A 14,574-nucleotide genomic window follows, 5' to 3' on the forward strand; every position below is an offset into this window, starting at 1 on the left:
ATTTTCCTTTTGAATAAAACAGGGTACTTTAACAAATTTCAAAAAAACGGGGGTATTTTTTTAGTGTAATGTGAAAAGTAAGGGTACTTTATCAAAAAGCCCTTCTTATTACCTATTGGATTAAGTAATGTCTTATTCAAAATTATCGCCAAGATTATTACTACAAGAATGAGTATTTTAATGATTAAATTAGTATCTCCTCAACAATCTACTTACATCAAAGGAAGAAGCATCCATGAGCATATTATGTTGGCTTCTGAACTTTTTTTTTTGCTCGATCAAAATTGAATTTTTATTACCAATTATCACGACAAAAGGTTCACACAAGAGCCAAAAGGCTATAAACAAAGATTATTTTTGAATCAATAAACCTATAATATGTCTGCATAGGTAAATGAAAGAATTACTTTCAATGTAAGTTTTAACACTGTTATTATTTAGCCCACTCCCCTCCTTAGACAATTTGTCTGCATTATAGTTAATCTCCCTGTAACTGTGCACAACTTCATAGGCCTGTAACTTGGCACACACTAAGTTCCATCTAGTCACAAGTGACCATGGCAATTTTTTATTTTGAATTGCAAGAGCTGCAACATATGAATCAGTCCTAAAACATACATGCAGTTGTTTTTTTTTCACTGCCTATTCCCCTAAACACCACAGCCATGATTTCTGCAATAAAGTTGGTGGCTAAACCAATTCCACCGGCCATAGCTATTGAAAATTCTCCATATGATTCCTGGTAATGAATCAATACCCTGCAACTCATGGATTTCCTTTAGAGGCTCCATTACAGCATATTAGGATTTTCTGATGGAAAAGTGAAAAAAAACCTCCTTCACCCTGACATTACAGGTCTGCCTGTATTTAATTCCAAAAAAGATTAAGATCTGGAGGTCATATTCTTCATTCTTCATGAATCCCTTCAATATGAATTCACACTCTCCTGTAAGAAAGATAATCTTCCTTTTAATCATTTATATGTTTTCCACATCTTCGGCTCACACTGTACACACATGTAGCATCTGGAAGTTATATTCATTCATTTTATCTTCAATTTATCATTAGTGGAACAAATTTCTCTAGCAATTTTTCAGACAACACCTGCCACTGTCGGATGAACCCAAGCCTTCCATAATATTTTGAAGTCAATTCTGATAGTGAATTTACTTCTTATACAATGAACTTCTGAAGCAACACTGAACTTTCCTGTAATTGTGTCACTCCAGATTCTTCTATCTTTCTGACCATCCACGATAGGAAATCCTTGAATATCAAAAAAAATCAATAGTTCAGCTGGGATATGCGACCCACCATCAGGGAAGAGACTGCTCAAAGATTTAGGTGTTGGTGTTATTGTATGAACTCATTATCATGGAAGAGACTTCTCAAAGCTTTGTCTTTAATCCAAGAATTATTCCATAAGTATATATCTTGTCCATCTCCCACAATCCATCTTGAATTATTCTGCACATTAGTCATCACACTTTTTAAGCCATGCCGTATGGAAGATTTTTTGTAGTATGATTCACCATTCTTCTTTTTTTATTTTGGCTTGAATGAATAAAGACCATTCTTCACCTCCTTGTTGTACTTTCCAAAGTAATTTCATTAATAAAGCTCTGTTAATAGTTTCAAGTATTCTTATGCCCAATCCTCCTTCTTCCAATGGAGATAAGACTTTGTCTCATTTAAGAGTAACTGATTTCCTAATGATTGGATCACCTGACCATAGGAAGTTCCTGATGATTCTTTCACATTCAGTTATCACACTTCTTGGCCATATGTATACATACATATTGTACATTGGAATGTTAAACAAGACTGTTTTAATCAAAACAACTCTCTCTTGAAAAGCAAGCATCTTTCCTTTCCAACCAGCCAGATAGCTTTGTAGTTGTTCAACCACACTCCAAACATGACTTTATTTCACTCTCATAGAGAATAACATTACACCCCAAGTACTTGTCAGGGAAACAAGATAGTTTCATTTGACACTCTTCTGTTATTACCTCCTTTCTTACTAAAGAAGTCCCACCAACAAAATGCTTACTCTTGAATGCACTTATCATTTGGCCTGAGGATTTTTGGTATTCATCTAGAGTATTCATCAATCTTCTTATATTTCTTATATATCCATTGTAAAATAGACATATCATCTGCAAAGAAGATATGAGTTAGACAAATTCCATTTCTGTTTATCACTGGAATCATTTTTTTCAACCAAAATTCTAGATAAAGCTCTACCGAGGACATCCTCTGCAATAATAAATAATATGGGAGGCAGATGATCTCCCTGCCTTAGTCCTCTGCTCACTGAGAAGTATCATTCTGGTCTTCCATTCACCAGCACTGAGATTCTTGCAGATGAGAATAAAATCTTCAACCAACACAAACTTCTGTCAGAAAATCCGACTCTCTTCATGGCTTCAAAAATGGATTCCCAACTTAGAGAATCAAATGTTTGAGAAATATTAATCTTCATAGCTACATTGCCACCTCTTCTAGTTGTTTCCATTTCTTTCACCATTTCAGATGCTAAAATTATTTTCTCCTGAATGGTTTTACCTTTTATAAAATCACCTTGCTGAGGATAAATGATTTTACTTAATAAGATGCTTATTCTCATTGCCAAAATCTTAGTGAAGATTTTAAAGAAGAAATTGGATAATCCAATTGGCCCAAAAATGATTTGGTTTCTTCGCATTATTCACTTGAGATATTAAGACCAAAAAATTGGAATTTAATTCATTTGGAATGCGACATTTTTTCCAGCAATATTGGATGGCCAAGATAACATCAGTGCCTATTATATCCCAGTATTTTCTATAAAACCAACCACCAAATCCATCTAGACCAGGAGAGCTGTCTGGGTCAAAATCTTGAACTGCTACTATATTCTCATTTGCACAAGTAATTTAGTCTATTAAAATCTTATCCCCATTACTCAAAATTTCAGGAACTACATTCAATAAATCTTCAGACATTTGTACCTCACTGAAAGTAAATTTTGACTTAAAATGCTGCACAATGACCTCAGAAATTTCTTCTTGAGTTGCCACCAGATTACCATTCTCATTTTCAATTTCATAAATTGTATTTTGAGCATTCCTTATCTTCATACTTGTGTGAAACAACCTTGTATTTGATGCACCTTCCTTCAACCATTTAACTCTTGATTTTTGATGAAGAATTTATCTTCGTTGGTTTGATAAGATTTCTTGAACTTCTCTAGCTGTAACCAAGTTATTAAGTAGGGTGATATCCTCAGAATTTCTGTCTGATTGAAGAGCAACATCCATTACTTTTTTATCAGCTTGCATTAGTTTTCCATTCACATCTCCAAACACCTCCCAGTTCCAGCTTTTTAAGACTATCTTCAAATTATTCAGTTTGTTCATGAAAACAAAAATAAAGGTTCCCACCCTTCTTTATTCTATGTTGTATTAACTACTTGTTTAAAAGTTGAATGAGAAGACCAAACCTTAAAAGCTCTAAAGGGAATGTTATGAGGTTTATGAAAAGAGTTATTTGCACCACATAAATATCCATGATCTGACACACCTCTGGTACCAACTTTGTATTCCCAGTTTGGATATAAATCCAACCACTTATAATTATAAATTGTTCTATCCAAGTTACAAAGAACTCTTTTAGTAACTCTGTTATTACACCAAGAATACTCTATTCCACTCTTTGGTGCATTTATTAAGCCATAGGAATCGGGACAATAATTAAAATCTAGCATTGCTTCTCTTAATGGATTTCTACCACCTTTCTTTTCATACATTGATAAAACTGCATTAAAATCACCAATTACTAGCCATGGAAGATTATAAGAGTTTATTCCCTCTAATTCTTGCTATAACATTTTCCTGTTCAGAGTAAGATTACAGTGTTTGGGTTAAAATTTTAAAATCAATTGAATTTATAAAAACTAGGTTTAGAGGTTGAGAAATTACGGTTACCAGAATCTCCCCTGATGTGATTTCCGAAGGTTTAATCTTGTCAAAAGATTGCATATTTCCATTAGCGGTCATAACCATTGTGTTAGAGCATTAATCGGTTGAACCCACCAAGAGTTGGTATGTCAAGGTTGGTTGTCATATATTAGCTCCAAAACTCGAGGCTGCTTGATTATATATTACTAGAGTCAACTTCGTTATGTTAGACTAGGAACATTAAAATTATTAAGACAAAATCGTGTTAGTCTGAAGAACCTGAAGACGTATTGACACCAACGTAAACATTATCCTTGTATTTGAGGTTATATATAAACTGGACTTATTTCCATTTCTATTTATGTTTATTTTAAGTAGTATATATTGAAAACATAACATATGAAGTTATATTTATGTATCTCTGGTTGACTATTATATTATGATCGAAGTGTCAAGGAAGTATATACTAGTCGTTTCATAAAACTTTGGTATATCAGATTACAGAATATAACGTTTATCCTTTGAACTTCACAGATATGATATAACATTATTTGTTAACTCGTTACTAGTTTAGCGCGTTGAACTTTGGTTGATTCCATGCCTATAAAACTATGTTTAATTACATGAATTTAAGGAAGTAGACTTGCGAAACTTGTTTCGTAGTTGAAAGGAGAAAAATGATCTATTTTAGGACTGATATCTTAAACAAGGATCTACTCTAGAATCAGTCCCAAGGATACGTAGAAGGACCGACCCCTAATTGGAAATCTATATATAGCATGTTGATCCCTTACTTGGGGATCCATAACATTACCGATCCCTATTAGGTGAACCATTCATAAAACGTATTTTTGATTTGTCTATTATTTTGGGGTTTGCATAGATATCGGAATATGTTTTGGTTAATATGGAAATTTCACGATGTCAACATAGTATTTGAACACGTGCTAAACTCTTATTTCTTAATGTTCAAGTACTTTCCTTGATACTCAAGGTGAGATCCTAAACCGAAATATTCCAAAATATCTTTTGATATCCGGAATTTCTGTCTTTAATTTCCCAATAATTAAATCATATTTTTGGAGAATATATTAGTAAAGTATGCTTGTATGCTAGCTAATATTGAGTAAGAGATTTCAGTATATCAGTTGGAATTATATAAAATTGAAAAATTGGTATTTATTGCATATCTTTTAATATTTTTGTATTTGGAAATTCCTTGGTGTCAAATCTACCTTGGTCTATATATATTGAAGTTTGTTTTTCTTATTAACTTATCCTAGAACACACGTACTTCATTTTGTAGTCAGTGTAGGAAGCCGCGTAGCAGTATTACTTGTAACACTCACTTAGAGAAGAGAGTATCCTAATCAGGTGAAATATCTTACGTCCGCTTCATTTAAGGAATTATGTGGGATCAAGAAGCGTCTAAAAGTACCGTTCACGTGGGAAATTATAATCATATTGTTATTTTATATTTGATTATTGATTTGGTTGACTAACAATAGTTGAACCTTAAGATTCACTGGTTTGTTTACTTATTCTGTGATCCTTCTCGTTTGATATAAGGTCACTCGAACTAGATCAAGTATCGACAAGATCAAATCTATTTTGATGTCTGAAGATAGGCTTGTGATTATCCATTGTTAACATACTTCGTTTTGTATGCGGTTGATCACAAGTGAATCAAGTTGTTTGTGGAGATACATTAAAGACTGAAGAATTGAATACAAGAAGATTTTCTAGTTGGTATCTTTATCTTTGTGATTATGCTTCGTGCACACTTGATTGAATGATATTTGACAAGTTTGTCTATTTTTGATAGACTTTCATAACTTGTTGTGTATATCGACGATTTGTCATTTTATGGTTCTCTTTACTAAGAGTTTGATTATTCTGGTAATCTTAATCTTTATTGATTTAAACCGATATAAAGAAGTTTATATTATTTAAATGGAAGAGCCTTTGGATAATTCAACATATATCTCTAATTTAGTTTTTGATATTGATATAGCGGCTACTGAATAAGATTAGTCTCTTACTATTTCGGAATACGATCCACATGAGTTGAGTGCTATAAGTCTTCACCGCGGTTGAAGCAACTTAAGATAGTGGACTCTATCTTAGGATTCACGTGCGTTCACTAGATTGGTAGTAGGCAGGGGGATATTGAAGAAACTAAGTAACTTGGAGTTAGTGATGAGTGCCAAATATTGCATATTTCTACACCTTTTTTTATTGCCAATTAACTCATCTTTTGTGCTTTAAAATCATATATTATCCCAAATTCTGTATTTTCGTTGTTTTCAAGAAAAAATACTTTTACTAATTAACTTTGTGTTCTTAGGTACTAAATAAAGCTTGAATGAATAGAGAAGCCATAGGGTAGATAATTGGTGACAATGAAAGAGAGACAACAAAGCTTCCGCTAGAAGTCAGTGAAGAATATTGTTTGCACCTCATCCACAAGTGAAGAATGTTGCTTTCACGTCCCAAAACTAGAAGTGGGCTTGAGATATTGGCTTTGAAGAAGGTATGGGCCTAGAAGAAGATCTTCCAAGAGATAAAACCCAAGATCCAAGACCCAAACCCGTTTTCACCCTGAGCCTTCAGAATTTATACAACTGCTAAGCATCCAACAACATCTCTATGCGATACATCAACCGTTACTGCTCCCTCCTCACAGCCTAGCACCTACCATTCTTCTCATAATATAACAGAATATAAACACCCCCTTTGTACGTCGTTCCCATCTTCTCCAACCTCTGCAAATCGATCACTTCACCATCCCTCCATCAATCAATTCCATCCCCCACCACCTCTGAGCACAGCCACTCTATCATCCATCCTATGCAATTAGACACTTAATCTCTATCTCTCTCTCTCAATCTTATCTTTTCTCTTGTCAAGAACAGTAACCCTATAAGCTATGGTTGAGAGAGATAAGATTAGGGTTAGCTTAAATAGCTGGAACATCAAATCAAAGACTTGCAGAGATGAATCAGAGTAGGGTTCTATCAGAAATCGCATTCTGAGTGAGTGGGTATTCTCTAATTTTCAAATTCTAGTGATTAAGAAGAAGTTTTGCGTATAAATAGAGGCTACTGTTGTGTAACCAAAAACATCTGAATTTAGCTGGATCAAATAGTTATTTTAATACAATTGTATTTTAATCACCTTCAGTATGTTCTAATTTCATTTGCTAGGGTTTAAATGAAACCCTTAATCATATGTTGAGATAATTCATGTTCAAGTTGTTGTTCTTGATGTGCTTCACTGTTTTAGGAATGATCAGTTAGTTAACTGATCAAATTAGCCTGTGATTAGTTGTACTGTAAGAAGACAACTAATACTAGGGGTGAGTTAGTGATATTAGTTGATAAATCATCCATTTGAGACCTTCAAGGAAAGGGACAAGAACATAACTTGAATTGTATTGCCTTAGTATATGATTTGGAGGTGGATTCAATTACCTTAGTACTCTTTAGCCCTTTGTTTACCATCTGCTTTATTACTTGTTCACTGCCAATATCTTGTCGTATCGACACAAAACAATCCCCTTTGTGTTACTTTTGTTTGAATTAGTTTAATAAGACTTCAGAATCCATTCTACACCCACCTTGTCTATGTGGGATCGACCTGTATTTTCCATGTTACAATAGACGTTGTGCACTTGAATTTAGACATAGTCGTAGGCTTGTTTACAGACCTACCAATTTTTTTTACTTGGTCCCAACTATACAAAGTTGTAAAATATTTGTTTGGCGGCTTAATTCCGAGAGTATTCAAAAATGGACTAGGTCCCGTGGTTTTTCTGCATGTGTGGTTTCCTCGTTAACAAAATCTTATTGTATACTCTTACTTTACTTTCCGCATTATAATTATTGTTTTAGTTATAATAAAGTAATTACACTTGTCCGTTAATCCAACACTTGGGTTTGATCCTAATAGTTTGGTTCGGTTTCGATACCTATTCTATATACCCGGTGTCACCTTGTTTAAAAGTGACCTCCATGACAATACTTGTTTGAATTAGATTACACATGTTGTGTCTTAAATAGGTTGATGTCGAAAAGATTTTTGTGTAATTGATACCCTCCTCATTTTAATTGGCACCAGAGCAGACAAACACGATAAGATCTAACAATCTGTATTTGATGCGATCCAACCTATAAGACATGAGGCAAAGTAAGATTAAGCGAAAGAGAAGAAAAGACTCAATTAAAATATCACGAGAGGTTGTTAAACCACTCTTTAAATCAGAGGTTACGAACAATGGTAATGGTTCTTCCTCATCTGAATCAAGACCGAAATGTTCTTCTGATATTATCTTGAATGAGTCCAAAGGATCTCATGATAAATCAAAACTAATTCATGCAGGCATGTACGATGACTCAAACAAAAAACCTTATAGGGATGATGCAAGTCTTGTGGATATGTTAACCTCCAGGTTGAACAGGCCTGTGAGCAATTGATTACTTGCAAAAATCACCCAAGTATGTCTCTTGAAAGAGAAAAGAACGACTGTAGTTTATATCCTTATAAAGCAGTTTGGATAAAAATAATCGATGGATATTTTCTTGGTAAAATCGAGTTGGGACGAAAAAATTGAAAACCCTGTTTCTCGAGTAGCGCATCGGAAAGTCGGAGCTTGCCAAGCGGGCAGAAACCCGGTTCCTTGGAAGTTTATATTTTCCGATCCGTCGCATTCTTCTTGCTATAATAAGCAGAAGTATTATGCAAAATTGATGAATCACCAGTCATATGAGTAGATGCTTAAGAATCAAATAACCAGTGAGTTGAAGAATCACTATTTGCAGAGCTATATATAACATGCATACCTGTAAAAGCTTGTCGTGCTTCAGCAACATTGCCACCAGAAGTAGTAGGAGAAGTATTGTTGTTGGTGTGGTTCAGAGGATGATATGTAAAATAACTCTACTATCATAATGACCCATCATCCTACAAATCTGACACTCAACCCGAAAAAAGTCAGTTTGTACCCTCTTGCAGTTGAAACACCATGATAAGCAGCTTGAAATTGTCCATTCGTGAAGTTGGTACTACCACTATCAGAACTAGACCCAGATCCATCTTGATACTGACTATTCTTGAAATTGCTAGTCTTATATTTCTTTTTCTTATTACCATTTCCATGAAATCCAAAACCAGAATTGACATTGTGACCACTGAAATATTTTGATAATCAAATACCCCTGAAGACAATTGATTTTGATCAATGAGCCATTGCTTGTGATTTGGCATTCTTGCTTTAGTTTCAGGAAATGTAAAAGAAGTTTCATGATTTTGAGCAGATATCACAAAATTTACATAATCTTTTCCTAAGCCATTCACCTGTGCATTATGATATCAGATGTACGACTTGTTGATATATTATCAGCAATAGTCTTGATAGTGTGAAGATAATAGTCTTGTTAATGTGAAGATAAACAAAAATTGTTAGATTTCCCTTCCTAACACTATGTAGTTAAATCCTAAGCATATATTTCAAGAAACTTGTTGCCTAAAACTTGTCTCAAGAAATAACAAAATTTCACGACCAAATGAAAGGCCAAGAATATTACTTGAAATTGATGAAGTAAAAGTTGTCTTGAGACAACTATCAACAAAATAATGTATCTTTATCCAATAGATCCACTTAGGGTTTGGTCTTGAAACTCCATGATCGGTAACAATATTTGTTGCTGGTTATTGATGTCCACCAATATAGATAAGTAGAGATCAATATAGACTCATATTTATCATGTAAAAGCAAATAATTAGTTGAATCTAATTTTTCTTGAAATAAAATTGGAAATATTGGTAAACAGTAGTGCGAAATGTGTGTTGGTAGAGTTCATAGCGGACGAACTTTCACTATTGTGTGCAGGAACATTCAAGGACGGAGGGTTGGATTCATACTCTCTTTATTTTTGTCTAGGTAGGGAGTAAATAGCGCCTCTAGACCAAGTATAGTGACGGGCATTTACCCTTTATAAACTAAGCCAATTCAGCTTGATGAAATGGATTCCCCACTATCAACTGATCAATTTCTCCTACTGGGATCTAGGCCCAGTTACATTTGTTGATTCTGAAAACCTTGATGTTGATTCGCCATACTTCTAGTTGTAGGCATTAAAATTTCAAAAATAAGCTGATGAAATTGCTGAAAAAGATAGATCAGAAATTAAGAACCAGAAAAAATTATCGATCAATGATAAAATTCTTGAGAAATCTTGATATCAATAAAATGATAAGAATCTAAAGATGTTGAAAAGGATGAAAAGTCAAAGGATTTTAGTAAAATCAGGAAAAAAAAATCGAGAAATTTGGATCAGACCCGCTAATACTATGAGAAAGGTTGAGAGAAATGATATTATGAATCTAGAATTGTTAGAATATTAGAATGTTGTTTGAAAAAATATATAAAGGTACAACTAGAGGTGTCTGTAGAAGTCAAACCTAAGTTAGTCAGTTGACTATGCTTAACAGGTCAATTGACTAAATGTATACTGTTAGAGCACAGCTCGGTTGAACCCACCAAACATTGGTATGTCAAGTTTGATTGTCATATTTTAGTAAATCAAAACTGAATTTAAGAGTAGCTTGATAATGTATTAGAGACAACTTCGTATAATAAGCGAGGATAGAAAGATTAAGATACTTGCTTTATGTATGGAAAGAATACTTGCTTTATGTACGGCGTCATCCATCGTTGATGCCGTTGATTCTCGTTGAGATTATAAAACCAGTGGAAAGAAAAGAAAAGAAAAGAAATTTTCTTTTTGCAAGGCTTCTGCACACTAATTCCAAGATCTGTTGGAAAGAAAAGAAAAAAAAGCTTCACATACATTCACTCTATAACGCATCAAGCGCTGTTCAGTTTCACAATTCTTGCACGCTGCCCCACTAATATACCAAACACTGAAAAAAACTCCGAAACACTGCGACATGTTTACAGCTGAAATTTACCATTTCCCAATACCATGAGCTCACATATTTTACTTCACAGTCGGTCACTCTCACAGCACAACAGAAAGTACTTAACCACAAACTCAGAGCAACTTGAAACTAGTCCTCGGAGACTGGTATTGGTGTTGCTGCTGCTGTTGTTTCCGTTCTGTTAAATATATGGCTTGATTCCTTATCCACCTCAGCTACCGTCTCCAACAGCTCTAGCAGCAGCGAGGGACAACTATCCTCCAAATATGCAAACCCTTCGGATTGCATCACCGCTGTACATGAAACATTGATGGATAAAAACATGATACATTAGTGCTCCTTTTTTAGTCTATACAGAATTTCAATTAACTTAAGAACTTTGAATACAACACTCACCTCCTAAATTTTCTGGTCTAGCCGCAAAGTTTAGGCACACAGTTTTCAGTTGCACGCAATGGTGTTGTTCTGCTAAGGCCAGTGTTATTGCCACAGTGTTTGCGGCAACTTCTTCACATAACTTTGCCTCACAAATGAGTTTCAATCGAGCAAGGTCAAAGCGATCTGCTGCAGCTAACAGATGCTGGACAACTACGGTTGAAGTGCAATGAGGATCTGAGTCAAAAAGTTCGTGTGCTTCCGGAAGTTCATCTGAGTACAAAAACAGCAACATGGCCTGCAACATAAGGTATCCGGATTGATAAATCTATACACGGATTAGGAAAAACATAACCACGAGTTTCTATGGCCTGAGACAAGAAGAAAAGTTGTCTTTCAACTTTACAGCAATCAATTTTTTTCACTCAGTATATCTATGTCACGACGAGAGAAGCCAATACATTCGACAGAAACAGAGAGCAGATTGATGGTGCAAGAATTTAAAAACATTGAGCGGTCAAATGCAATACCTTAAACGCAATGGGATCGAAATCCTCAATGACTGCCGTATTCATGCCAGGATTTCCCACTAGCCCAAAAAATTGAGCTTTAAATACAGGCGACCGAGCTGCAACAACCAACTTATGGGCTTTGAATGTCTTATCACCAACTTGAAAAGTGACATCAGAACCAGTACCAGATTCGAGCAAACTCTTGAGACTCGGAATCATATCTTATGGAGGTACTGGAATGGCATAATGTTTCCTCCCTTCAACACGAGTTCCCACTACGCCAACCGTGCAACGGATGACTAGACAATCATCTTTCAGATAGTTTGAACTTTCCAAAACCGACCTTTTAAGATACTGCGGAAATCCCCTGTAATGTAATAAACCGAGATACAAACATCATTTATGCACTAGGCAACAGTAATTTATTTTCCAGCGATCCGCCCAAATAAAAAACCAAATTCGTGTGCAATTTCAAACAAATTGAGCAATTGAATCCACTAATCAAACAAATTTATATGAACTATAAAAACTACATACTGGAATTCAAAAATCGGATTAGAATTACTGGTAATCGGAAAATGTACCATATGCTTCCTTTGGATTTCAAAGTAAAAGGACCGGTCTCCAATGGAGAATCAAAATGGCTATCAACTTTATGTCTCCCTTTACCACTTTGATCCAATAATTTCAATTCAAACAATGCTCTAACATCAGTACCAGGGCTTAATAACACAACAAATACCGACACAAACTCCTTGTTAGCTGCAGTTTGGCCGTCCGGAAAAAAGCATATACCCCATTCCCTTTGCAAGGGAGTACCCTCTGATCACAAATTCATGTGAGCCATTCACAGTCTCGTTTATCGACTTTGACGACGTATCAAGAAGATTAGACTTTGAATATCTTGGCTTTGTTGCTGCACTACCCATTGATCTCTAGATATTGGATTGAACTGAACAATACTCTATTCTTCTTCTTTTGAACCGATCTTGTGACATTTACTACAAAAACTTTAAATTCCCAGAACCAAAACTCTTTGAGATTCCAATCTCAAAGGAAGATAAAGAGATGGGAGTGATTTCAGGAAAAAGTAGAATTAAGGATTTTGATTGCACTAAGGAAAGGAAGTGGCGTCATCCATCATTGATGTATACCATTGATTCTCCTCGAGATAACAATCAGAAGATAAAACAAAAACTTGGAACTTCTTCCGTACGGGCAAAAACCAAAAGACAGAGAAAGAGGGATATAAAGCAGTTCCAGAGACAGTCCACACTTCCACTAATGAAATTTATCCAATAAAATTGTGCATTTGTGAAACGGCAGTACACCACCGTTTATATGAAACGGCAGCAAATGGGGAGTAGTACACCACCGTTTATATGAAACGGCAGCAAAGTAGCCAAATAAGGAAGCTCAGCAAACTTTTATATTCTCTTTTCATTAGGCAAATTATTCGGAAATGCTATTCACCGCTCTATAACAACACACTAATCACAGCTCAACAACATCCAAACCCCTTATCTATCAAATGGTGAACTCATTTACTCATTCATGGACCCCTTCTTAACAACCCTGAACCAATATTCTCTCAACACCTAGCATTGAGTGCTAAATAGAGCCGTGAAGGGAAATGTGAATAGCATTTCCGCAAATTATCGATGCATGTCCGGCAAGTACTGGCAACTACTAGAAGTCAAAAGTCAAGCGTTTTTAATATTGTCTTTCTTTTTTTCAACTAACTCATTCTGATATGTGGTCTGAATATTGAAGTTTGAGTTTTCGATTCAATTTTTGGAAATATTGCAAGATGGTCATATTATTAGGGCCTGATTTACAAAATCATCTTACTATTACAAACTATTAGCAAAATGGATATATTTCTGTTAAAAAGAGAGTTAAGTGATGACTCACAGATAAATATGTTAACCAAATTACCTATGTGTCCTTCCTACTTATCCCTCCATATACAATTTTAAATTTTGCCTTCATTGTAATTGTTTTGACGATGGTGCTATTTGTAGGTGGTGGTGTCGCCACTTACACACCGTTACACCGTATTCAGGATCGTTACACCATATTCAGGATCGTTACACCGCATTCAGGTTCGTTACACCGCATTCACCCGAAGGGTTCACCGCTTCCCCTCTGAGGTTTAGTGAAGATTCTCAAGCTTCTACCACCACCACTTCAACTAATTAGTTAAATGGGAAGAAAAGATAACACCGGTCTATTCAAAAGTGTTAAATCAGTTGGAAGTATGACTGTTTTGTGAACGAATTACGAAAGTATGACCATTTTGTGACCCAATTACAAAAAGTATGACCATTCTGTAAGTGGCCCTTAATTTTTTTGGTTTTCAATATTCCCCATCCCATTTTTCCTATTTACCAACCCCACACAATTTCTAAATTTTTTCTTTCTTTTAAATTCTATTTTTTCATATGTACCACCTATAAAAATCAAATTAATTTGACCATCTCTTTATTAGTCTTCTATTTTCATTAAGTAAAACGATTAACCATGACTGCAACCACCACATTATGGGCTAACCAAAGAATCGTGTTATTGGGAGTAATGTAAAGTTCAATTTATTCGAAGGAATTATAGAAAAAATGGAACATAGAGTTGAAGGATGGAAAGGAAAAGTTCTTGCTCGGGAAAGTAAAATGATCCTTAATAAACAAAATTACAGATGGGCTACTTTATCATTCCTAAACAAAATTACAGGAAAGTTCTTGCTCTGGCCAATATGGCAAGTTATCAGATGAGCTATTTTATCATTCCTAAAAAAAATTACAAAC

The 14,574-nt window shown here is 34.9% G+C and overlaps 1 protein-coding gene and 1 pseudogene across 1 annotated transcript; both read right to left on the bottom strand.

Annotated features, from left to right (window-relative positions):
• Positions 1-2,326: 2,326 nt before the first annotated feature.
• LOC113305442 lies at positions 2,327-3,122 on the bottom strand. Its single transcript, XM_026554474.1, has 2 exons — positions 2,994-3,122; positions 2,327-2,587 (listed from the first exon to the last, which is right to left on the bottom strand). The coding sequence occupies exons 1-2, from the start codon at positions 3,120-3,122 to the stop codon at positions 2,327-2,329; spliced, it is 390 nt and encodes a 129-aa protein (XP_026410259.1).
• A 7,502-nt stretch (positions 3,123-10,624) lies between these two features.
• On the bottom strand, positions 10,625-13,010 carry LOC113302698 (annotated as a pseudogene).
• Between the last annotated feature and the right edge of the window lie 1,564 nt (positions 13,011-14,574).

This window comes from Papaver somniferum, chromosome 8 (genome assembly GCF_003573695.1).
Source record: "Papaver somniferum cultivar HN1 chromosome 8, ASM357369v1, whole genome shotgun sequence".
Classification (NCBI taxonomy): domain Eukaryota; kingdom Viridiplantae; phylum Streptophyta; class Magnoliopsida; order Ranunculales; family Papaveraceae; genus Papaver; species Papaver somniferum.

What these genes read in the sequence shown, in the direction of transcription:
- LOC113305442 (XM_026554474.1), bottom strand. Translation starts at nt 3,122, where the DNA reads ATGAAGATAAGGAATGCTCAAAATACAATTTATGAAATTGAAAATGAG. An exon ending in CAAAATTTACTTTCAGTGAG is followed by an intron (nt 2,588 to 2,993) that starts GTACAAATGTCT and finishes ATTTATCCTCAG; the next exon opens with CAAGGTGATTTTATAAAAGG.